The sequence below is a fragment of the Macrobrachium nipponense genome, chromosome 13 (assembly GCF_015104395.2).
Source record: "Macrobrachium nipponense isolate FS-2020 chromosome 13, ASM1510439v2, whole genome shotgun sequence".
Lineage (NCBI taxonomy): Eukaryota > Metazoa > Arthropoda > Malacostraca > Decapoda > Palaemonidae > Macrobrachium > Macrobrachium nipponense.
The window spans coordinates 19,720,478-19,746,020 of NC_087206.1; the positions used below are offsets into that span (position 1 = coordinate 19,720,478).

Genomic DNA, 25,543 nt, shown 5'->3' on the forward strand with positions numbered 1-25,543 from the left:
ATTTACGATGATTTCCTTTTGCCTTTTATAGTATTCTAAAGCCCACTTAAACCGTTATCTTGAACACACCTTTTCCCCAAAAATGGGACCATGGCTGGGTTTACCGTCGTCCCTCCAACATTTATAATTATCACTTGCCTCTCGGTGACAGTCATTTACCAATTCATTCCCCATCAATGATCACGTTTTAATGATCTGTGTTCCAAATTTCGACACATATGATCTCTACGTGAAAAGGATTCCAGTGGCAAGGGTATACGCTTTAAAGAACTTTCTGTTTTAACAAAGTTGTCATCTTTATTTAGAAATGTACAATTTATCACTATTCAATTCTAAAATTCTAAGACAAATTGATGGAAACACAATGAATCGTAGTAGGATCCAGTTAGGTCATGATTCACTTTGATCCCCTGAAACTTACTTATCAGAAAGGGGGAACAAGTTGCATGATCTAGCCAACGAGTGTGGCCAGGAGCATCGCCCACCAAAGTGAAAGTATCCCGTAGCAGCAATTGCACACCAGCTACACGATAGTTACATTCATTGTAAACTTGAATAAGCTCTTCACCATATCTTGATTGTGGATGGGCACTGAAGTCACCAGAAGTTATTACACATTTATTAATGTGATCCTCCCTCAAACGGTGAATCTTAGCTAAACAATCTATCCACGGTATCCCCATTATCAATTAGAAAGTAACAACCGATTATACAGAAATGCTGAGAATCAATTTTGCATCAATGCAAATAAACCCACCACCATTTTGTTGCAGGGAAGGAAATTGCCCAGCTAGTTTTTTTTTTCTTTTTTAAAGAAAAGCCACCTTACCAAAAGGTCTCTCAAGCATCAGCCCTTGTGATAGGTCAAATGGTGATACCTATTACCTGTTTCGAAACTAGAAATACAGTGATTACCAGGTAATGAAAATCGGGCAAGTTGATATTTTAGCTTTTGAGCTTAATTCAGAGCCCCGCGCCATTTTACGTCATATCATCCTGTTAATCATGTCGCTCTGTTTCTTAAAATGTTGTTGAAGACTATTAAAATATGGTTTTCAGTTAATTTATTTTTCATTGTGACAACAGACACGCTTCAAATTATGGTATCTAATCAATAAGCCTAAAAAATCCTTTTGTTACACAGGCAACCATGTCACTTGTGAACAAACCATGTCCGAAATTTCACACGGCTCAATCACACAATGAACATTTCATATTACAGGTCTAAAGTTAAATGAAGAAATTCTCATGATGGTCTCTTACTACCATCTACTATGTTATAATTCATTGCTGAGGTCAAAAGAAGTACTAAGACTTTAAGATACCTAAAGTTTCCAAGATATAACACGTTGAATTTTTCAGTTCATATTAAGATTGTCTGAAAAAAAAAAAACTTTGTTAACGAGGCAGATATGTCTCCTAAAATAATAATAATAAAAAAATAGGTGATGGTTTTGAGTTTTCAAACATTTTGAAAAAAAAAATAGTGAAGACGGATATTTTTTTGGTTTCAAGAAACATATATGGTGACCCAAAATTAAACCCTTTTTCATATATAGCCCACAGAATTCGTACTGAGAAAATTATTGTAAGAGTAATATGTCAACTTTTTTTATATTGATGATTAAAGAATATTACGTGACAGCTAGTGTGTATTTCGGTAAATGGAAATGCATTCAATAAACAATTATCATATTTTTTTCAATTTTACACCTTCCGATATCACTTTTACTTGGTCTTATGAATGTTGATCAATAATTGATGAATGCCCTAATAATTCGCTAACCTTTGCGTAAATATTCTGTAATTGAATAATATAAAGACAATTAGGGAATTGCAAACAAGTAAGTTTTCTATCATGAATTTACTTTTCAGCTGCCTGTTTAGTGTGCGATGGAATTATTTTTTTCTTTAATCTTCAATATAACAATGATCATAAAAACTAAACACAGATGGCGTTATTTGTCTCACAAGGAGAAGAGAGTAAAGAGTTCCTCTTTGATTTCCTTTCTTCCTTGGAATACCGTCTCTAGCTCATCTAGTATGGAGCGTTCAAGGAGTGTACAATTGCATGTGTTTCGTGTGTATTTCGTTTAGTTTTAACCAAATTCTGGTGGCTTTGGATTGGAATTTGTAGACGAATGGGAAGCAAAGTATAACCGCCATGGTTCAATGTAAGTATTTTGGTGATGCGGTTTACATCTATCTTTTACACAAGTCCTTAGTGGAAGCCATTTGTTCCGATACGCAATACAAACCATCGGCCCTTTACCAATAGGAATGTAACTTGCGGCAGCTGGAACCGGTCGTAAGCTTCGAACAAGGGAGTTCGGTAGTTAACTGCTTGTCCGACAGTCAGCACACCGTGCGACTGGGAGGTGAAAAATCCACTTTGCTTTCGGCCGCGCTTGGTGACAGACGTGTTCTCCACTTCTCTCTGCCCGCCTTTCGTCATATGCTTTGGATCTTCAAAACTTTGGTTTGCTCTCTAATACTAGTGTGCTTGTGTCAAAATACTGAGAGTACTTGTGCATTTTGTTTTTTTGTTAATATTATGGATTCTCGTGAGCTGGAGAGTTCCCCACGCCCCCCCCCATCATCCGCAGACTATGCCCTGGTGTGGGGCCTTCCGCTCCTTTCCTGAGGTTGACCCTCATGAATTATGTGCTCGGTGTCGGGGGAGCGAATGCTCTCGCACCGAGCCCTGTGATATTTGTTGTTTGTGGTCGGAGGAACAGTGGGCACGATAGGAAGCGACGTAAGCCTGCCAGGGAGTCATCGGAGAGTTCTCCAGCTACTCCCATGGTCCCGGACACGTTGTTTTCTTTCCTTCCTCCATCTCAACTCCCGCGTTTGGCTCCTTCCCCTTCAGAGTTGGGGGGGGGGGTTTCTCGCTCCTTCTCTTCGCCCAATCCGTCGAGCGTAGAGGAGGGGGCGAGATATCCCGACATTCAGTTGTACTCGGGGTCTTCCGTTTGCTCGGGGTAGGACCTGTCCCCTCCCGGGCGAGGGGGAACCCCCCCTACTAACCCGACCTTTGCCTCCTCAGGTGTGCCTGCCGCGGGTGACGACCTCGGCCAGGTTTGGTTCTCGCTGTGTATCCAGGGGACACAGAGTGTTCGGGGGCTGTTGCATCACCTGGCGAGTGGCTCTGCACCGGTAACGCATGGTCCGGTAACCACCACTACCACCACCATCTCGACCCCGGGGTATGCCGCCCCTCCTCACCTTGTGTGCACTCAACATGTGACTATGGTAACACCTTCAGCTGCTGTTCAGGCGCTGCTCCCAGGTATTCCGAGGAGGGTCGTGACACCGCCGCCCGGGTTTGCCGCTCTCGCCTCAGCCCCTGACTTCCGGTGCCCCAAGAGCTCGCCCCTGGACCTGCCGCCAGTACCCAGGATGTCACTGGCCACTGCCCCGCCTCCTACCGTACCTTGACCAACCCCTGCCGACGTCGTTCCTGCCCGTGGTGTTGCTGCTCCAGTCGCAGGTCCTTCTGGACAGGTGCAGCTCGGCCGTGTTGCTTCGGCAACTGCCCCGGCTCCGTCCTGGATGGAGGACCTGACGACTGTCCTGAGGAAGCTGATGAAGAAGAAGAGGAAGAGGAGGAAGGTGTCGTCGTCGTCTTCTTTGTCTTCTTCGTCATCGTCTGCTGCCGCCTCTTCCCCTTCGACTTCCAAGGCTTCACAGCCGAGGAAGAAGAAGGCCACCTCCTCCTCCCCTAAGAAGTCACCTTCGGGAACTTCTAAGGGCCCGTCTCACTCCGGTGTGACAGGGGGTCTTTTGCTGGTCCTCCCGCTCCTTCGGGAGCGGGGTCCGTCTCTCCTTCCTCAAGGAAGAAGATGGGGACCAGAGGGGTACCGGCTAACACCGGTACCTCCTCACCTGGTGCTAGGGGCTCTGCCGCCACATCAGGTTCCGTCTTGGCCTCTCGTTCTCGAGAGGTACGGGTGTGCGGTTGCCCGCGGGTGACAGTACAGCCAAGGCTCAGGCTTCTGAGTTCGCTCGGTGCCAGGACTGAGGCACGGAGCGGAAGACTGGTGAGGGTAGGGGGACCAGCAGCAGCTCCTCTGATGCTCGGGACCGGAGCCGCTGTTCTCTGTCCAGCTGCTCTCCTCTGGAGAGCGCGCAACCAGGCCTGCAGCTCGATCGCCACTGCGGGTTGGCGATCGCCTGCAGCCCCCCAAGCACGCCGGTTCTGCCAGTGGGCGAGGGGGAAGGGAGTGTCAGGTCTTCCTCTCTGATCCCTTCAACTTCCTCGGGTTACACCAGGAAGAGCGAGGCGAACCGGAGTGATCATGGGGAGCGCGCTCCTCACGGCCCCACCACGACGCCCTACGAGCCTAGCACGGTCTTAGGACCGACCAGATCGTATGCGCAATTGGCCAGAGGAGACCAGGAGGGGTCTGTTGCAGTTCCTCCTCCTGAAGGAGGAGGGTCTCGGGAGGCACTCTTGCTGGAGGGACTTGATGGTCCGACTCACAGGACGCATGTCACTCCAGAGATCCATAGGTCGTTTTCGGAGGTTATTGCGCTGATTCGTCAGCACAATGACCTCGGGGAAGGATCGCCGCTCCCACCTTCTGAGCCTACATCCAGGCTCGAGTTGTTCTGGGGTCCTAAGAAGGAACCCAGGACGACGGTGGGTCTGTTGTGATCTGCTCTGGCTGACTCAGTGCTGAGCCAGGTGGACGCTCTCATCTCCGGACAGGAGGGTTCGCTATGGTCTGGCAGGTCTTCGAAGCTACTTCTCCCTCCTTTACTGCGACAGAGAAGATTCTATGTGCCATTGGAGGACCCTATGCCGCCCAAACAGGTGAACCTGGAGCTAGGTAGGCTAACTCTGGGGGTGTCTCTGCAGCAGCTCTTGTTGGAGAACCTATGGTTCTCGCAGCAAGAGGCACTCGCCTTGGAATCGACTGCCATGGCGGCATTCCAAGCAGTCTCCTGACTAGGCCTGTGGTCCCTCACAGTGTCTAAGGTCGCGGCTACCTTGGGGAACATCACTCCTGAAGGTGACCCGGCTTTCGGGAGACTGTGCCAGTCTGGAGGTAGAGCCATTTCCTACCTAGCCCACCAGACGGCAAACCTATGGGCCAACCTGGTTCTTCGGTGTAGGGACGCAGTCCTCACCCGAGTGACCAGGGCGGCTGGGCGTGAGGTGGCTCTGGGTCTTCACAACGGACCGGTGCAGAGTTCCCCCTCTCTCTTCCCAGGAGAGATGATGGATGCTGCGGTGGAACAACGGCGCACTGACGACAGTGACAGTTTAGTCCACCAGGCAGTCTTGAAGGCGTCTGGGCAGCCTCGAGCTACTGCGGTCAAGCCCAAGAGTTTAGTTAGTACTTCCTCTGCAGCCAAGACGATCGCATCGTCGAAGCCCAGAGGAAAGACTCTGCCTTTGACTTCTTCAAGGAGCGACCGTCACCAGCCCTCCTCCCAGCCCACCTTCTCACGAGGGGGAGCTGGGAAGAAAAAGTCGAAGAGAGGTGGGAAACGCTAGGGTCGGTGTTCCCCCTCACCTGCTACCGGAAGTGGGGGGTTGCCTGGCGAGCCATTGGGCAACTTGGCAGCACTATGGAGCGGAGACCTGGATAGTAGATGTCCTTCGGGAGGGGTATCTACTACCCTTCGAGTCTCGGCCACCCCTCACCTCCAACCCGTCCACCTTCAGACTTACGTTTCCGGATCATCCAAGGACGTAGCACTTCGGCAGGAAGTCCAAGCCATGCTGAGCAAAGGAGCTGTGGAGATCATCAGGGATCGGTCACCGGGCTTCTGCAGCCATCTTTTCCTGGTGGAGAAGTCTTCGGGGGGCTGACGCCCAGTGATAGATCTCTCTCCCCTGAACCGATTCGTTCGCCAGTCTTGGTTTACGATGGAGACAGCACGCTCTTCTTGAAGGACGCGTATTTCCAGATACCCGTTCATCAATCCTCCAGGAAGTACCTCTGCTTCATCCTCGACGGGACGGTGTACCAATTGGAGACAGCACGACTTCTTGAAGGACGCGTATTTCCAGATACCCGTTCATCAATCCTCCATGAAGTACCTCTGCTTCATCCTCGACGGGACGGTGTACCAATTCAGGGCACTTTGCTTTGGTCTCTCAACCACCCCACAGGTGTTCATGTGAGTGTTCACTCTGGTGTCTGCTTGGGCCCACTCATCAGGGATACGTCTTTTGAGGTATCTCGATGACTGGTTAGTCCTGGCGAGTTCCCGCTCGCAGTTGCTACGGGACAGGGATCGACTCCTCGAGTTCTGCCTCAATCTGGGGATCGTGGTAAACTTCGAGAAGTCAGATCTCGAGCCCAAGCAGAGGATGAAGTACCTGGGTATGCTGATCGATACGGTAGCAGGGCGAGTCTTCCCCGCAGACTCGCGGATCAGCAGATTCAGGGAGGCAGCCAACCAGTTCCTGTCTCGGCGGGAACAACCAGCACAGCAGTGGCAGGTCGTGATCGGCCACCTGTCGTCACTCGAGAAGTTAGTCCCTCACGGGCGTCTTCACCTGCGGTCTCTCCAGTGGAGACTAAAGGAGAGTCGGTCACAGGCAAGAGACCCGCCGTACTTCCCCGTGTCCCTCATGGAGGAGGTGAGGCAGGACCTAGCCTGGTGGCTGGACGACAGGATCCTCATAAGAGGAGTGCCTTTTCGCACACCCCCCCATTGATGTTGCTGTTTTGAGACGCGTCAACCGAGGGATGGGGCACACACCTGGATGAGTTGCTGACTGCAGGCGTGTGGGATCATCCCGACAAGCACCTTCACATCAACGTACTGGAGCTCAAGGCAGCGTTTCTCACTCTCCAAGAGTTCCAGGACTGTCTGATGGGACACTCGGCAGTGTTGATGTGCAACAACACCACAGTAGCGGCATACGTTAACAAACAGGGGGGCCTAGTGTCCCTCCCATTGCACCACTTGACGTTGCAGGTGCACGAGTGAGCCGTGGCTCACTGAGTAGAGCTGTCAGCTCACTACATTCCAGGCAAGAGGAATGTAGTAGCAGACAAGCTCAGCCGTCAGGATCAGGTGATAGGGACCAAATGGTCCCTACACCCAGACGTGGCGGAAAGGCTCTTCAACCTGTGGGGGCATCCTCATAGATCTGTTAGCCACCCGGCACAACAGGAAACTTCAGGTTTTCTACTCGGCTGTGCCGGACCCATGGGCAGCTGCAGAGGACGCTCTTCAACACCCGTGGGACAACCTCTTCGTCTACGCCTTTCCCCCATTCTGTCTGATTCGCAAGGTGATCAGCAGAGCGCTGGTCACCCCGAATCTCCGGATGATGCTGGTGGATCCCAAATGGCCTCAGGCCATTTGGTATCCGGACCTGCTGGCTCTGCTTGTGGAAGCACCGAGAGAGATTCCCCCTTGGCACAACCTTCTCTGCCAGCCACACGTGGAACGGTACCACCAGTCAGTCCAGTCCCTTCGTCTTCACGGCTGGCTGTTATCCACCATCTCTTGCGAGCAAGAGGCTTTTCTCGCCGAGCAGCAACAGAGATGGCTGGGTATATCAGACAGTCCTCTGCAGCTGTGTACCAGGGAAAGTGGGCTGTCTTCTGTGGTTGGTGTCGAAGACGGGGTCTATCTCCTCTCAGAGCCACTCTTCAGCAGGTAGCGGATTTCCTCGTTTTTCTTCGCCGAGAGAAGCTCCTCTCCGTCCCCACAGTCAAAGGATACAGGGCCGCCTTGGCCCTAGTCCTGAAACTAAGGGGAGTGGATATCTCTAACTCGTTCGAGATCTCCCTTCTCATGAGGAGCTTCGAGAGGTCTTGCCCACCCAGGGAACTCAGGCCCCCGGGATGGGATGTGACTCTCGTCCTTAGGAGTCTGACTCGAAGTCTCTTCGAGCCACTCCGAGAGTCGTCAGACAGGGATCTGACCCTCAAGACCTTCTTCTTGCTGGCCCTGGCATCGGCAAAGAGAGTAGGGGAACTTCATGGTCTTTCTTTCGACGTCAAGCATACCAGGGGATGGGGATCTGTGACACTCGATTTCGTCCCGAACTTCGTATCGAAGACTCAGAATCCTTCGGTCCCTGACGACCGGTTTGAGTCATTCACAATCCCCTCCCTATTGGACTTCACTGACAACGATGCGGATGAGATGCTGCTTTGTCCTGTGAGGGCGCTAAGGCACTATCTGAAGAAAACTCAGCACCAGGGTGACCAAGAAAGAAATATCCAAGAACACACTTTCTTTCTGGCTGTGTGAGGGGATCAGGAGGGCGTACGAAGCTGATGGTAGCGATGACATCCGTACCCTTCGTCCGAGAGCCCACGAAGTCAGAGGCATTGGTCCTTCCCTTGCGTTCTGCAAGAACTTCTCCGTGGCGCAGGTCCTGAAGGCGGGGGTCTGGACCAACCAGACCACCTTCACCTCCTTCTACCTTCGGGATATAGCCCACAGGTCCTTGGACACTTTTTCCTTGGGACCCGTGGTGGCTGCTCAACAGGTTGTGTAGCTTACCCAGCACCCGAGCAGACAGAACAGCATCGAATCCTTGTGTGACTGCATGAATGGATGAGTGAATGAGAGTGTGACTGGCTTCTCTTCCTCATGTTTTTCTCCCCCTCTACCTGTGGGCAGAGGGACGTGGTCGTCACTACGCTGGAACAGGAGACCGATGCAGGTAAGCTACTCGACCGAGCTCCATCCTATCCCTTTCATTAGGGATAGGAGCGATTATCCAACACTTCCCGCAACAAGGGGTGGTGGGGGGGTGGGGGAGAGTGGAAGCCAACAAGAGACAAACCCATGACTTCATGTTGCCTCTTGCCATAGGAACAAGTTCTTGCTTGCTAGTTTTAAGAGGTACGCTGGCCTCCCTCTTATTACTTGGGTCCAGAGGTCTGACCATTGATCCTGTGGTACATACCCCGATCATTGGGCAGAGGCCAGGATCCCTCCCTCTGCTCTTACGACCAGGGAGGGAATCAAGGTTGGACGAACACCAGTCTGTTCATTGACTCGGATTCCACCCACCAAGAAGTGAGTCTTCCTATTGTTAAAGGACCGATGGTTTGTATTGCATATCGGAACAAATAACAATTTGTCGAAAATTGTATTTTTCCTAACTATAGAAACCTGAGGTCCTTTATACATAGTCCCACCTCATGCCACCCCTCACTTTGTTTTTCCTGTGCCTAAAGCAAAGTGATTCTTCACCTCCCAGTCGGGCAGTGTGCTGACTGTCGCACAAGCTGTTAACTACCGAACTTCCTTGTTCGAAGCTTACGACCGGTTCCAGCTGCCGCATGTTACATTCATATTATTAAAGGACCTCGGGTTTGTATAGTTAGGAAAAATACAATTTTTGACAAATTGTTATTTTTAAGTATTGTAACTACTGGAAAAACTTTCGTTGAACTTTAGTTTAAGGCTTATTTTTTGTTATTAGTGGTGTATTTCGAAGTTACCATTAGTCAAAATAATTTCTGAGCCTAAGCGACTATTAAGTTAAAGGATTAGAGATTGCGGGAACCTGAAAATTATTTGAAAATATAAGTTGTGGATACGTTGTTTGTGGTCTTATTTTATGCCATGCTTCAAGAGGTGTCTTGATTTTATATGCTACGCTTCAAGAGGTTTCTGATTTTATATGCTACGCTTCAAGAGGTGTGCTGATTTTATATGCTACACTTCAAGAGGTGTCCGATTTTATACGCTGTGATTCAAGAGGTGTCCGATTTTATACGCTGTGATTCAAGAGGTGTCCGATTTTGTACGCTGTGATTCAAGAGGTGTCCGATTTTATACGCTGTGATTCAAGAGGTGTCCGGTTTTATACGTTGTGATTCAAGAGGTGTCCGGTTTTATACGCTGTGATTCAAGAGGTGTCCGGTTTTATATGCTGTGATTCAAGAGGTGTCTGGTTTTAAATTGGTTGTGGGATATTTTTGAGTAATGGTTCCAGTAACTTAGTGGTTCTTAGTTTTCACTAAATGTAGGCTGAAAAATTGTGGTTTTGTTGAACTGAAATTGTGTACTACTATTTGTCCTTGTAATTAGAAGTTAAACTCTTTAGGAAAGAATACCTTCAAGGAGGTACAAAGATTTCAGGTCAAAGGTAAATACCTAAGCTTTTTACTGACAGTCTGAGCAGAACTCACATCAGATTTCAAATTTTTTGCTGCTTCATACATTGCTAGGAGAAGCTGAAGATTTTTGTACTATTTTGCTCTTGTTTGGTTTTGAAGGTTTTGTGTTAGGGTATTGTTAGGTAAAAGTATTGACCTAATTTGCTACCTAATTTGCAACACATCTTAATATACAGTGACCTAGGTTATGGGGATCCATTATGGTTTTCACCTCTTCACTGCTCCCGGCAGATAAGGACCAGGTGCTCTAGGTTAGGTGAAATACATCCAAAAATCAGCCGTCCAGCTATGGCCTCCATAAATGTAGAATTTCAAAGGGGTCCAGAATCCCAGACTATATTTTATACCAAAATTTATACCAAATGCGAAAGCACACATTAAGGGAATTATAGGTTAGATTTGGTTGGGTGCATCCATGCCCTTAATCAGGTACTACCAGTTTTAAATTCCTAGGTTTGTTGAGGTTATTAGATGTAGAATGTAATGAATCCATTTTTCTTAAAATACAAATACATTATGCAAGGTGTTAATGTTCAGGTTTTTGGCCTTGTTTCAGGATACTAATTTATTCCTTTTGCCTAGCCCCATTTTCTTAGTAACTTTAATTTTTAGTGTCTATGAATAAGGATTCTTCTTATTTACTTCATGAAATTATTATATACTGGTAGGTAATATTTCAGATTATTTGCCGTTCTGTACATAAGTGATATTTTTATAAAGGGTTTCTAATTACCATATGGTTCTTGTACACAAGAATGAGAGCATTAGTATTATAAGTGTTTTTAGAAATTGAGGTATTGGCACTGCTTGATATTTAGTAAGTCATGATCAATAAATCAAGCAATTTCGGACTGAGGTTCACTACTTTCGGCACTACAAAGAAATACAAGAAAATTGCTGCCTGCATATAAACGTTAGGGTTATACTACACATGGAATGCAGTAAATAAGAAATATCTGCCTGGTATCTAAATGGTATTTGAAGTTCTGTGAAGGTCAGTTGAAGTAAATATCAGGAGATTGTGACAGGAATTTCGCCTAGGTCAGTTACCTGATGTGAACTGGTGAGAGGTCTTGGTGGGGGAATTTCAAGACCTGGTTCCATTCACTCTCCTTGTTGATTAGTCGTGGGTTTTAGCTATAAATTACGAAGGTTATAGGGACGAGTATAGTATTAGATGAGACATTTAGAACAATATTCGGCTTGATCACTTTTTAATTGCTAAAGCTTGACCAACATTAAATGCCTACTGTTAAGTATACTCTTCAAATAATTATGGAATTAATGTTTGGTTGACATTTTAATCTGAATACTTAAGAAAAATGTAATATTTGGTTTCATATATTGCCAGTTGAATGAAACTATTGAGCGGCTGACCACACTCAACATTTTGCATTTTTATTTTCCAGACAGTGTCGACAGTTACCTTCTCGGATATTAAATAGGTGTAGACTACTGGGATAAGCAGTAACGAAATTCACTGGCAATTTTGAAAAGGAAGGATATTAATGGACAATGGAGGAGGAAAAACTACCTGGATTGGGTTAAGATTGCCCAAAGATGAGAAATATACAACCAACAGTAGGCGCTTTGTGAAATCTTGTTAAAAACCCTAATTGTATAAACTTTAAACCTAAATCACAATGGGATGTGCTGCTGTTAATCTAATACCCTCTCTTCCTTTTACGGAGCTTGAATAATTGAGCAGTTTTGTGATATCAAAGACAGGTATTTTGAAAAAAAAAAGGTTAGATTTAGGATGCTGGATATGTTCAGTTAATAAAGTGCTCTTTGCTAGTTTTTTGTAATGTGTAACAGATTCCACAAATCTATTTAGGTGTGCATTTTGACTGTGGTTAAAGCTACGAGGGAAGCATGCGTAGAAATTAAATAGTGACTGAAGCAGCTATTAAATCTTAAATAGTAACATCCTGGTCGTATTACAGCTGATGGCAGTTTTAAAGGAAATCTGGACACAACTTGGAACAATTATTATCTTTTAAATACTTTAAAAAACTACCAGCAATTTTGATTACAGACTCTTCGGTATAAAATTTTAATTATGGTTCCAATTATGTCATTGATTGCAATTAATGCATAATTTGTGATATTTGAGAATGTTTAAGTTTTAGCAAGGGGAACTGGGTATGCTGTCATGTGAAAGTCATTTACTTAATGTTGGAACTTAAGTTTTGTAAATCTATTATGCTATCAATTGCTGTATATAGGGGGTTAATAAAAAATTCCTGTATATAGGGGGTTAATAAAAGGTATCCTATGCCTTTTTAAGCTTTTCATTTTGTAATTTATTGGGTAGCTGCTTGGGATATATAGAAGTTGCATCTCCTAATATAACTTTTTCATTTGCGCAGAAGCAGTGAAATTCCATAGAGGTTAGGGTATGCTAATATTGAGAGTTTGATAAAGAAGGTTAATTTCATTTGCATTATGGCAATTCCCAAAAGCTTCGATTTGTGTGGATTTTTGTTGATAGTGTCGGGGTGTTTTTCTTAACTAGATATCATGGCAGTTTTTCTGTAAGGTATAGATGGTAGTTGTGCAAATTTTCTTGCTGGACATTCTTATTTCTTTGCAGATGGATATTTCATTTATCGGCACTAGAAAGTTTCATTTTCCTATACTATAAAGTCAGAAAAGGGAGGGGGGAGACCACTGATTTCAACTTGCAAGCTTTAGAATTGAGAGTTGGAGAGAGCAACTGTAAAGAACAGGACCAGGATACTTGGTGGTTTTTGAAGAGGACAAGGAATTTACTTTATTTATTAATTCATTTTTTATTTGTCAATTCATATTTTATGGTATTCAAGATAGCTAACTTGAAAAACTGATCTTCACTGTAGAAGGCTTAATATTTGTGATGCATTTGTGCTGGTTTGTAAGAATTGCTTTTATGTCAACAATTTCTCTTCCAGGTGTGCATGCTGTGATTGTGGTTGAAGCAATCTGTCAAACCTAGTGGGGAAATTGAATTACAAATGGCCTTTAAAAGTATTCAAGTATCACGGTTGGAATTAAGACTTGGGAAAATTGAAGTGAATGGTTAACCTACACCTAATGGCAGATTTGGGAAAGATTTGACTATTTGTAAGGTGAGTGCAACTAGAAGGTTAATGTACTTATTTGATGTTACTTTAAATTTTGATTACCTAGTGTTGAGTATATCTATTTATGGATCTAGTTTACAATAAATTTTGATTACCTAGTGTTGAGTATATTTATTTATGGATATAGTTAACAATAAATTTTGATTACCCAGTGTTGAGTATATTTATTTATGGATCTAGTTTACAATAATTTAAAGTATATTTTTCAATCTATTATGGGTCCAGTATATTTCTCGTTCAACTATGTGTCCAGTTAAGTTTTAAGAATTTTTTAGCACTTAAATATTTTAGCACTTTTTATATGCTTGGGTACTCTGTAAATTTTAAATGTACCGTTTAGGTTTTCAGTAATTGTAAAGATATGCTTGCTATATAGCTTTAGGGTTACCAGGTAAATTGTAAGTGAACCGTTTAGGTTTTAAAGATATACTTGCTATATAGATTTAGGGTTACCAGCTTTCCCAATTTTTTTTTCCTAATTTTTTTTAAGGTAACTAGATTTTAAAGGTTTAGTAAGGAAGATATTCTTAATGTGTAAGTGATACAACTTTCTCAGTGAGAAGAATTGAATCTTTTTATAAATAGCCATTTTTAAAGTATATCAGTTTGTTGTAAATACTGGTGTTCTTTGATTGGTCATAACGTTTTTTTTTGAAATTTTTATTGACTAATTTATACGAATTATATTTTTACTTAAGTCTCTTGAGTTGTAACTGCATAATTAAACTGAAATTTCTTTAGTTGTAGATAACTATTAACAAGGTGCAGATAAAGAGGATAGTTTTTTTTTTTAAACTTACGGTAACTTTCATATTAAATAATTTTTTAAAGGATTTGGAAACGTAATTTTCGAGTAAGACCGAATTTTAAACTTTCACAAAGTTTGTCGAATTTTAAACTTTTAAACTATCACAAGTAATAAATAGAAAAAATTTGAAATAGCTTATAATGGTTTTGAATTAAGTAATTTTTAAAAGGATTTCGAAACTGGTAATTTTCACGCGAGTAATAAAGAACGAATTTTAAACTTTCACAATTTGTCATTTTAAACTTTCACAAATTTTGTAATAACCAAATTTTAAATAGAAAAACACAATTTGAAATGGCCTAAAATAGTTTTGAAAATAATTTTAGGTGCATAGTCTAAAATTGTTTTAAATTTAATTTTGAAGAGAGTAAGAAAGAACGAATTAGGAACTTTCAAAGAAAGAACTAATGAATAACACTCAAATTTAATCACAAATTTCTAAAGACACTTCACAAAACTTGAAACAGTAAAACTTGAAACAATAAATTTTTTTAATCTTAATTCTAGGTGCATAGCAGGCAGCTGGCGGCGACAGTGAGATTATCCGTAGAACACATCTTTCAAGGAAATTCAGAGTAAGTTGCAAGAAATTTCACGTACTGGGGTCCTCAGAAATCAAAGTGCAGCATAGGACACAGCATGCAAGATTAACTCTTACCGACTTCATCTCCATCGTCATCCCAGGAGATTAAAGATTAGTGTGGACCAAGATTCTCCGTGCAAGAAGAAATATTTGGTCCGGAGATATTTTACTGAAGAATTGAATCGTGAGAGAGACGAAGCTATAGAGATTCTTGTTTCTTTAGAAGTCTAAAAAAATTTCTAGAGAAATTATGTATGATTGTATATATTAATAAATGCTATAGCATAAATTTATACTATTGTATATACTTTGATGCCACAACATGGAGGTTTAGAAATTAAGAAATATTGTACTAATGTCAGTAGTTTATTTTTTCCATGTACTACAAATTGTGGTTTTTCAGGAGTTTATTTCTTCCATGTACTACAAATTGTGGCTTTTTGTCCTCATTAACGTTGGTATTTACCAAGCTTATTCATTATTGGTAAGCTCATTCTCTTGCGCTGTCTTTCTCCACTTATATCCTTGATTTTAACACTGCATTTCTCAATCAACTCTAAATACTCACTTTCATGGTCTCAACATTCTTTATAATCTAATTTGCTTGCTTTTGTTGTCTTCCTCCACTCACAATTTATTATTCACTATAGTTACTTGCGTCAGCGTCAATATATGGTGCAGTAGATTTAAGTCAACAGCTACATTCACATATACTCAGGATCATACTCAGGATCACACAGCTGTAACAAGAGATCATTGCCTAAATATTATTGTTCACTTCAACCTATGTCAATTCCGTGGAATTACAGATCTCCTTTAACGAAAGGGTTTTGGTAAAACTTCAGTTTGGTATGGACTGGGCGTTAACCATCAGCTTATTGCTCAACTTAACACAATGCAGCAAGTTATTAAAAGCGATTGAAGAAATGTCTATGGGTCTGGGCTGAAACTTTATAAACTTAATAGCAAGTTGCTGACCAGCTGAACTTGCTATTTTATTCATCTAATCACGGTGCTGTCATTCAAGAGGGTTACAGAACTTCAATGATGCATAGGTTCTACTTCAAAGTCAAGAGGGTTACAGAACTTCATTGATGCATAGGTTCTACTTCAAAGATCTCTTACATTTTTTACATCTTGAGTAGTAGTAGTTTGTAATATCTTGAGCCGTAATTTCGAGTGGCTGTACTCAAAGCAGCTGCCCTTCTCGTCTATAAAAGTAGAAAGGACTTCTTAGCCGGTCCACAACGAACTTGCTTTCAGAGTATCCATGGATTTAGGATAGCTAACATCTTTGTGCCTGAAATTATGAAAAAAAAAATCATAAGAGTTTTAATGTTATAAGTTTGATTGTGTCAACCATATTTCAGCCTTAATGTATCAGCTATAATGTTTAAATTAAAATTTGCAATTAATAGCCTCCAATCAAAATCCAGGTTACAGTATCCCAAAACTTTTGAATTTATTATAAATAAATTTTACAACCAAAAGAGCTTTCAATCTACTATATAAATTTTAACTACTTAAATGTCCATTTGCTTTAAAGACTTTATAACTTTCGACATTTGATTATATTAGAATTTCGTTTTGAAACTGTTCCCATTTACTCACACAAAAAAATTCTCATTGCGATTTAATTTTCTAGTCGCTGCTCCTGTGTATTATACATGCTACTCAGCATACTTTGCTCCACTCTCGACCATACTTAATTTCGGTTGCTCGCTTGCTGCTGCTATATTTGGTGCAGTAGATTCAGGAGGTAGCTGAAAGTTCCTTGCTCCTCAACTTTACACTATCCTGTCGATTTGGGAAAACTACAGAACTGAATAGACACGTGTGTCCTGGCTTCAACTTCCTTCAGTTCAATATCAGAAGGACGCTGACCAAGTTCTTTTGTTGTTCTACTTCACACAGTGCTGTCAATTCAGTAGAGTTACAGAACTCAGTCGCCGTAAGGGTTTGGTTAAAACTTCCATCAGTTTAGGGCGCTGACCAGTTTCTTGTTGCTCCTCACGGTGCAGTACATTCAGGAAGTAACGAGATTTACATTCAGGAAGTAACGGGATGAAAATTCTCACGTTGCTGTCATTCAGGAAATGTACAAGACTGCAATGACTATGGGTCCTTGGGTTCCTAGCTCAAACCAACATCAGTTCAATATCATAGGCGCTATATGCACTTACTTCTCACGGTGCTATAGAATCTGGAAGGTATAACTTCACTGACGCATAGGTCCTGCTTCAACTTGAAGGATCTCAAATACCTTGTTTACATCTTATGCCAGTATTGCAGTCTGTAATATCTCAAAGAAGCTACCCTTCTCTTCTATACAAATAGACAAGACTTCTTGGCAGTTCCACAACGAAACTTGCTTTCCAAGTGTATGCATGGATTTAGGACAGTTTCCAATTTTTTTGCCTGAAAATATATGATTATGATCATAAACTACTATATAACTGAAAATATAATAATTATAACTTAGAAAAAAAATACTATATCATCTATAACCGAGTTTGATGGCTGCAAGTTTAAGAGTTTGATTTTCTTAACTAATATATTTTAGCCTTAATGTATCAGCTATAACAGGTTTAATAAAAATTAATCTGAAATTAACAATTAATAGCCTTCAAAATCCAGGTGCCAGTAGTCTCAAAATACTTAAATTATCACTACAATCTTTACAATTATGGTTGCTTTCAAATTTTTTACTGCCTCAAAAAGCCTGTTTTAAAGTAACTTGCAACATTTAAGCAATAAACTGCTAGAAGTGGACGTACATTATATTTGTAAAAAATTACAAAAATTATAAAATTAAAAGGAAACTAATTGTATTTAATATTAAAACTATATTTTCAGGTCTACAACACTAAAGAAATCGCCACTCCACTTTTTATTTTACTAATAGCCTCTAGAACCAGATAACGTGCTTTTCACCCAACTTAAGTAATGAAGTACATTAGTTGGAAGTAAATTAATACACAGCCGCATTGGGCAATAAAGAATTTTAATCACTTTACAACTGTTATAACATTCAAGAGGTTCTCTCAGTATGAGACAAATTATAATCAAGCTTAAGAGCATCTCATGCGTGTTACTACCTGAGACTACACTTAACCTTTTAATATATGTGACAATGATAACTAATTCTACAATATTACCTCCGCGTCTCAAGATTAACTAAGTTATCCTATACAGAGATATGCTAAATACACAGCTACAGTGGCTTTTGTGTCTTTGCTTTCCCATTCAGTTTATTCAGGTACAAAACTAATGTTCTGAGTTCAACCCTCGACTGAAGACTGCTCAGCAATGGCCATCGTTATAAAATGGAGTTCTGTGTACTAAATCTGTTGTGTCGGTTATTTGGAGTATCCATTAGTTTGTTTGTATGGTGTCTTTACGTTGCATGGAACATCCATTTATTGTCCAGATATACTTAGTTATGCAACTTAATATTGCATCTTGAACAAATATTTTACTCCTAGTAACTAGAAGTGAGAGGAACAATCTTGATTTGTTCTTTGTATGTATACTCTGTAGTAGCAGCTTGAATAATTTAGAATCGCAACTGAACATTAACATTTACTTTATGAACTATAAAATAATACTGAACACCAAGTCATCATGCAATGCATCTACTTGAATTTCACTGTTCATAAACCACGATAGTGATTGTTCTCTACTCATGTCAAAACCTTCCCAAACAATATCAATTCCATTATTACAGTAGACAAATGACCTAATCAACCTAGCTAAAATCTCCGAAAAAAAAAAAACTTCGTGGACAAACTTAAATTCTTGCATAAGCCATTCATGTTAACTATTATACTGAGTTATCTAAATACTAAACTTACTAATACTAAGACCGATTTCTTCCCATCATTATTACATTTCAATAGACTGCTTATGGAAAATTCTTAGGCCACAATACCAAGTAGCCTAAGGTTATAACCCAAATATACTACTACCTAATATTTTTAACCCTTAAGCCAACGGCCATACCATGTTGAATGCACCGCTTCTCGTCTGATCAGTTTAAACAAACCTGAACACAGCAAACCCTGCTAGGGGGGGAGCCTAACAGTCGTTTCTATAGGGGTACACTGACAAGCTTCGTGATATGTCTAATAACACGAAGGCCTTTCATAGCTATAGTATTCACTTTCAAAGCTAATTCGAAGAACAATACGTTCAGAGAAAATAGAACAAATTGTGCATCTGCTTTCGATAGACCAGGTAAGTTTTTAAATCCGGTCAAAGAATATAGTAATGCAGGTAACGCTTGAATAACCTTTTATGTCCTTTATCTTTTGAATTAAAAGCACTGACATTTGACGCTGCTTTCTGAAATAAAGTAAAAATCGTTTAGGACTTCATTGGGAAACTGCTCTAAAAGCAATGAACTGAAAAGCATCATAGTCATTCTTGATTTTGCATCGTTAGTAAAGATTTCGGTATTAGCAATAAAAATATTTGGTTAATAAAACTGAAATGCTGCTTACGAGGCCTGCCATAAGATAAAACTCTCTAGCCTAGTATTCTAGTAGCTGTTAAAATCCAACTATAGCCGTTTGCAAACAATTCAACTTATTATAGCAGACAGATCCTGATGCGAATACTAAAACCAGCTAAACTAAGGTAACTTGTCTACAGAACTTTAGTTGTGATTTATGCTTCCACCTTCTTGTTTTTGATTAAGCTGATCTTGTGTCAGCACGGGCTCTTGCTCACAGAGCAGCCCGTAACTTCCACCTTCTGTATGGAACACTACAATTACCATTAAAATTTGAAAAAAAAGTTTACGTTTTACTTACAAGGTTCTAGACTAAATATTTGCTCAAATTGATTTTTACTCCAATCTATGTGCCGTGGAATTTTAACCTAGGGATAAACTTTCTAATAATGACAGATGTGCAAGAATGAAATCTGACAGTTCGCTTGCATACAACAATTAAGGACTACATGCTACAGTATTGGCTTTTACACTTTTAGGACTTTGCATAAAAACCAGCATTTTCAATGCCAACCAAAATTATTTAAAATCTACTGTTTAAGTTTCTTAAAGTGCATACCATAAGTTACGCCGGTCTATTCTATCTCAGCACAACTCAATTACCTAAATGCAGTAATTACAAGTCAATTTAATTGCAATCAAAAACTTTAAAAACTAGTGTGCACAGTACCTTATTTGAAGGTTCCTTAAGTAGATCAGATTGATATTGAAAAATGATGCACACTACTCCTGTACGAACTTTCAAGACTAGGAACTTTATATTCTTTGAAAACTTAAGATTTACTAACTATTTGGTTAGAACCGTTATCCCTCTGACGTAGATAGAATAATATATCCTAAAACCATTATGAGAATTGCTCTGGGAAATTTAACAGTTTCATTGCTTCATCGGTGTACTACAGCAATTTAAGATTACGTATATTTCCGACCTATACCCATTTAACACTCCCATTTGCAATTTCAAAAAAAAAAAAAAAAAAAAAAAAAAAAAACCATTAAACCTAAGCATATAAAGGGGTTACCCCTTTAAAGTATTGAAGACAAAAATTTTGTAATAAATTTTAACTAAGTGTGGCAGTCCACTACATTCGCCGAATGATCAAACAATGCGAACGCTAAAGCTGCATCAATTAAAGATTCGTATTCCAATTTAAGCAATTTATAACAGGTTTTTTAAAATGAATATGCAGAATTTTGTAATTTGATGTCAAGCTGACTATATCCAGTAATGTTACGAACGCGAGTCAGTTTTCCTAAAAGGAATTTTAATGCTACGGCCTAGAGTAAAATGACCTTAACTAGTACTAGAGCCTCAAGTAACCAAAACTCGGGGGAAAAATTGTCAAATACAAGTTTCAGCAATAAGCATAAGCTACATTCACGTATCCATCCCTAGAATAAACCAAAAACTTCATAAATATTTTAGTCACAGAACACTAAACTAGACTAAAAGGAATTTCCCTGCCCTATGCCACCTAAACCATGGTCACCATGGGCATCACGATCGAGGAAAACCTCAAACTTATACCAAATATAGCCTTTCTTAATTCTGGCTGACACTGGAGACTTCACCAGTCATAATTTACAATCGGCTCAGCAATACCTTAAGTCTTTAGCCCTCTCTTCCATAAATGAAATAACGAGAAGATTTTAAAACCTCAAACCTTTCCTTACCTCTGTCAAGACGGCCACATTACGTAGCCTATTTTCTGTAGAAACACAAAGTGAAATCAGGAAAACAAACGGTTGACCAGTGCCCTGCTGTGTTCTCTAGTCACTTCGTGCTAAACGTCACAAGCTGGCTTCAACCAATCATAACGTTTCATTTATTTTTCTCTCATATTGGAAGAGAAAACGACTTCTGATTGGCTGAGAGCCGAAGAAGGATACTTCACAATACAACGAAATTTACAAGACGACACGTCATCAAGAACAACTTCAGAGACATCTGGTGACAAAGTTACTCTTCGTTAATTGAAAGGAAATGAAATAATACAAAAACATTATCATGGTATTATTAAGAAAGCGGTACATCGTAATTAGATGTCGAGATGTCGATGAACTAAGTGGAAACACTGATTCCTTTTCACCTCGGTATTTATTAAAATCGAATTTTCGAACCGACAACTTAACTCAAGTTCCATTTCGAAAATGAAGAATGTATGTCATCATTGCATTAATGAATATTCTGTCTTTCCAAAGGGAACTTGATGTGTCTCAGAACAATTTTGATAGCAAAGGTAATCTCTATATGTACACATTTCTTAAGAAAATGGGGATAAGCATTTGTGATGAGGTAGAAATCTTGCATATTATTATTATCATCATTATATTTGGTCACTAGTGAGAATATATAACAGATTAAAAAATACTCAGTCATGTATGGGCACAAAATAATGCCAAATAACAAACTTTCAGGAATTTGTCCGATTCGCATTTTCAGTCTGAGACCGAAATGGGAAATCGAAGCGATTCCCGAAAGCTCTTCATTTAGATTTATATTTAAAATATATTTGTAAACATACATAACTGTGGATTTGCTTCTCGATACGAAATACGCAAAACCACATTGAAGAAAGAGACTCAATACGTTTTCCTAATTGGTTTTGAAACGAGACTTTTCGAAGACCAGTCTTAGGGGCCACTTGAGCAAGAGCCCGTGCTGGCATTGAGGCAGAAAATTTACCCCAACCACCAGCCAACAAAAGGGAATCAATGAAAGTTCCTGAGCTACATTTACTTTGCTAAGAATACGTCACTCAGTATCCTCACCGATGAATATGAGCATAGCCATGTATTCACCGATGGCGGCTCATGTCCTGAGGTCCACGCTAGTCCGCTAATTCACATTAGCACCTTACCATCACTCACGGGCAGCTCTTATGCAAGGGACCACGTAGGATTTATCTGTACCACCCAAGGAGTCCCTTTGGAATTGTCTCTCAGCCAATTCTCTTGTGGTCCCTAATCCAATGTGAAAAATACTGATGATATTCAGCCGCCACCCCCCCCCCCCAAAAAAAAAAAACTTCTAGATCTACACAGAAGCATACACTGATACTGTGAGTGAGCATGATTTTACAGACACATAAAACTGAGTTGAAGTTTTCTACGAGAGTGCTTAATTTTACATAATTTCATAGAATAATATATTACTTTTTATCAGCAGTCCGATCTTCATGAACGTTATCTTTAATATGAACTTTGAAGGAAACACTAATAATTACTGAACAGGCATATAATGGAATCAGAAGCTAAGTTACGAAGAAATTATAAATACATAAGACTTTTTTCTAAAAAAAATATGGCAAAATATATGTTGTATTGGGTGGGATAGGGGGGGGGGTTGGGGGGTTGGGAGTTTATATTTTCCAATAAACAAAATTGAACTGAGATATGATACTAATTTTAATTTATTGTTTAGCTCTGTCTATTGTACAGAGTATATTGCAGTTCTACCATAATCCACTTTAATCTAAACCAACCAGCCACCCGATAAACCCAGAACATATGACCGTATTAGATTTCCATGACTTAGCGATACAAGAGTCAACACTGCTTTCGTGTGTAACACCTATTACATAAGTTACCCACGCAAGCCTACAGCTTATGAACGTTTATAAACAGAGAAAACGAGAACTATGACGTCATAGATGTACCATACTGCATCTCATCCGCAAAAATGATTTAATTATGAAAATTACAGCTTGCCTCTTAACATAGCATATCGATACAAGACAAAGAGTTAATGCAAAAGAACTGACGCGAATGCTCCATTCCAACTATTGGAATCAACTAATCATTTAACTATTGAAATTATTTAATTCATTTTTGAAAGAATGAAACAAATGTTCACCTAGTTCTTAATCGTAGAACTTCACTGAACCTTTAGCGACAGTTTAGTTGAATAAAAATGCATAACAGATAGTGGTTCAATGATGTGAGAGCCCATTACTCAACTTTGGCTGAGCTTTACCGAAAATATGCAAAGCAATAATCTAAGGCAGTGGTTCTTAACCAGGGGGGCGTCAGTGATTTCCAGGGGGGGCACGAGCCTCAGGTGAAAAGAAGTTTTTCCATTTTTGGGTTATTTTCATGAGAAGAGCATGGGGCAGTACTGTAAAGATAAGCTTATGAAATAATGCAGAAATATCGGGTTCAGCAAGGAAATGCAGCCAGTTTTAGGAACTTGGATTCTGCTCTCGCTGATAGTAACCTCGACTCTGACTTAAAGCAACAAATAATCACTCATCTAAGTGACTTGAAAGCAGAATTCATCAGATACTTCCCAGATATAGATGACAAGCGTGAAGCCTGGAAATACGTCAGGAACCCATTTCAATGTGAAGTAGCTGATATTGCTGATGAAGTCCAAGAAGAGATCCTAGAATTGAAGTTCAACTCTACAGCTAAAGAAGACTTCAAAGATATGGATTTGGAGGCGTTCTGGGTCAAATACCTTCCTGTTTACCATCTGATCTCACATCAGGCTCTTCGGATTCTAACAAAGTTTGGATCCACATATCTATGTGAATCTGCATTTTCCACGCTCGTTGCTATCAAAACCAAATATCTCACTAAGATGTATTCAAGATCTGGTAGCTTAGAGCAGTGTCAAATATCTCACTAATGTAATTCATGCTAAGGAAATTGACTAAAAAGCCATTTTTATTAATTTTCTTTTTAAATCTGGGAGTGAAAATTGTCTATAGATGCAAGGGGGGCGTGGAGGGAAAGAGCTGTTCCTAGAGGGGGCGTGGTAGTAAAAAGGTTAAGAACCAGTGATCTAAGGAGTATGCTGAATTTTGATACATGGATCGTCTGCTATTCTGGAATATACGGAATTCCATCTTCGTAAAAAAAATTAGTAATACCAGTGATAATGTCGTACCTTCATATATATATATTATATATATATATATATATATATATATATATATATATATAGATATATATATATATATATATATATATATATATATATATATATATATAGTTGGACAGAGAACCAACACTGTTCAAATTTACGGTAATATAAAAAAATAGTCGACGCATAGAATCTGATCAAAAGAGTATTGTAAATAAAAGACCTTTGTTGTTATAATTATTTAGCGAACCATGAGGCAGGTACTAGCATGCAAGATACAGGCTCGTACTTCGATAGTAGACGATGTTTGTTGATATAGTTAACCTGTTATAGAGAGAAAATTATCAACAATTACGAGGTTCTCTGGTAAACTTCACTGTTCATTATCACAATAACCAGTAAATAACTAAATTACATCTCAATAACGGAAGTAAAATTTTGATGACAGTTCAAGTAATTGTGACTTTCTTACCGTGCTACATAATGATAATCATCTCTTAAACGCAACTATAAAAGTTTTCCACTCGACTTAGTCAATTCACATTAAGGTCCCTCGATTGACGAAAGGTATAATGGAATAGAATAGATATTTACGTATTTCCTCAGTTATTTCGGTAACAACACGCACGGTCTATTAGCATGCGCTGTTTGTTCTATTAGTATGTAGAACTGTTGTCCAGTAAGTAAATTAACTAAAGAAAGTTCATAGCATGATATATGTATTTGTTTACTCACCTATAAATTAGACTTGCCGTCCATTTACCGAACATCATTATTTTCTCTGATAAGCAATTCGCTTCCAGACAAATAGTTATTTTCTCTTTGGAATATTTTTCGCAGATACCTCAACCGGGGTACGATTTCTCTCTCTCTCTCTCTCTCTCTCTCTCTCTCTCTCTCTCTCTCTCTATCCTCCATCTCCCTCTCTCTCTCTCTCTCTCGCTCTCTCTCTCTCCTCTCTCTCTCTCTCTCTCTCTCTCTCTCTCTCCAAAAAATTGTTTGTCTACTTATTTTCTTTTACTGCCTGTAATTTTCCTCGTTCTTTTATTATCCTATACTAAAGTGGCCCATTCCCCGAGATTATTTTCCCATTGGGAAACGGAGCACGGGATCGCCCAAAAACGTTTTTGTTGCTGTTCAGTCGTTAGGGGCAGACGTCTATACTCATTTCATTTCAAGATAGGATTCTGGCCACGCCCCTCGATGGCGTATTGCCAGATGTTTCCAGACATGATATTAAGAATCGGTATAATGGCTTATCTTTATGATGATCAAGTGAGTGTACATACGGGGATCACTGCCTTGGTTGTAATTAAGAAAATATATAACTAAATGTATATGAGCATTATTGTGTCCCATAATGAATGACTGTTGCATTATCACACTGTTACAAGGATCTTAAGATTATGACTTTGAATTTATAATAATTCAAATTACATGATGGTCATTTCGGTGAGAATTAACCGATCAGGTAAAAAAAGTTACTTCCGGACCGTAAAAACAAGGCGTGATTCGCCTATAACTTACTC

General features: G+C 40.4%; 1 protein-coding gene and 3 long non-coding RNA genes across 4 annotated transcripts; 3 read left to right on the plus strand and 1 right to left on the minus strand.

Annotated features, from left to right (window-relative positions):
- Positions 1–2,038: 2,038 nt before the first annotated feature.
- Positions 2,039–14,690, plus strand: LOC135225676 (uncharacterized). The gene is made up of 4 exons (XR_010317065.1): positions 2,039–2,174; positions 11,528–11,699; positions 13,052–13,228; positions 14,559–14,690. It is a non-coding gene; the product is annotated as an uncharacterized LOC135225676 (long non-coding RNA).
- Positions 14,691–15,561: 871 nt separating this feature from the next.
- LOC135225677 (uncharacterized) lies at positions 15,562–15,934 on the plus strand. Its single transcript, XR_010317066.1, has 2 exons — positions 15,562–15,689; positions 15,737–15,934. It is a non-coding gene; the product is annotated as an uncharacterized LOC135225677 (long non-coding RNA).
- Positions 15,797–20,932, minus strand: LOC135225675 (uncharacterized). Its single transcript, XR_010317064.1, has 3 exons — positions 20,822–20,932; positions 16,246–17,052; positions 15,797–15,934 (listed from the first exon to the last, which is right to left on the minus strand). It is a non-coding gene; the product is annotated as an uncharacterized LOC135225675 (long non-coding RNA).
- A 2,356-nt stretch (positions 20,933–23,288) lies between these two features.
- LOC135225257 (zinc finger BED domain-containing protein 5-like) lies at positions 23,289–23,777 on the plus strand. The gene has a single exon (XM_064264587.1). The coding sequence runs from the start codon at positions 23,289–23,291 to the stop codon at positions 23,775–23,777; it is 489 nt and encodes a 162-aa protein (XP_064120657.1).
- Positions 23,778–25,543: the final 1,766 nt, after the last annotated feature.

What these genes read in the sequence shown, in the direction of transcription:
- LOC135225257 (XM_064264587.1), top strand. Translation starts at nt 23,289, where the DNA reads ATGCAGAAATATCGGGTTCAGCAAGGAAATGCAGCCAGTTTTAGGAAC.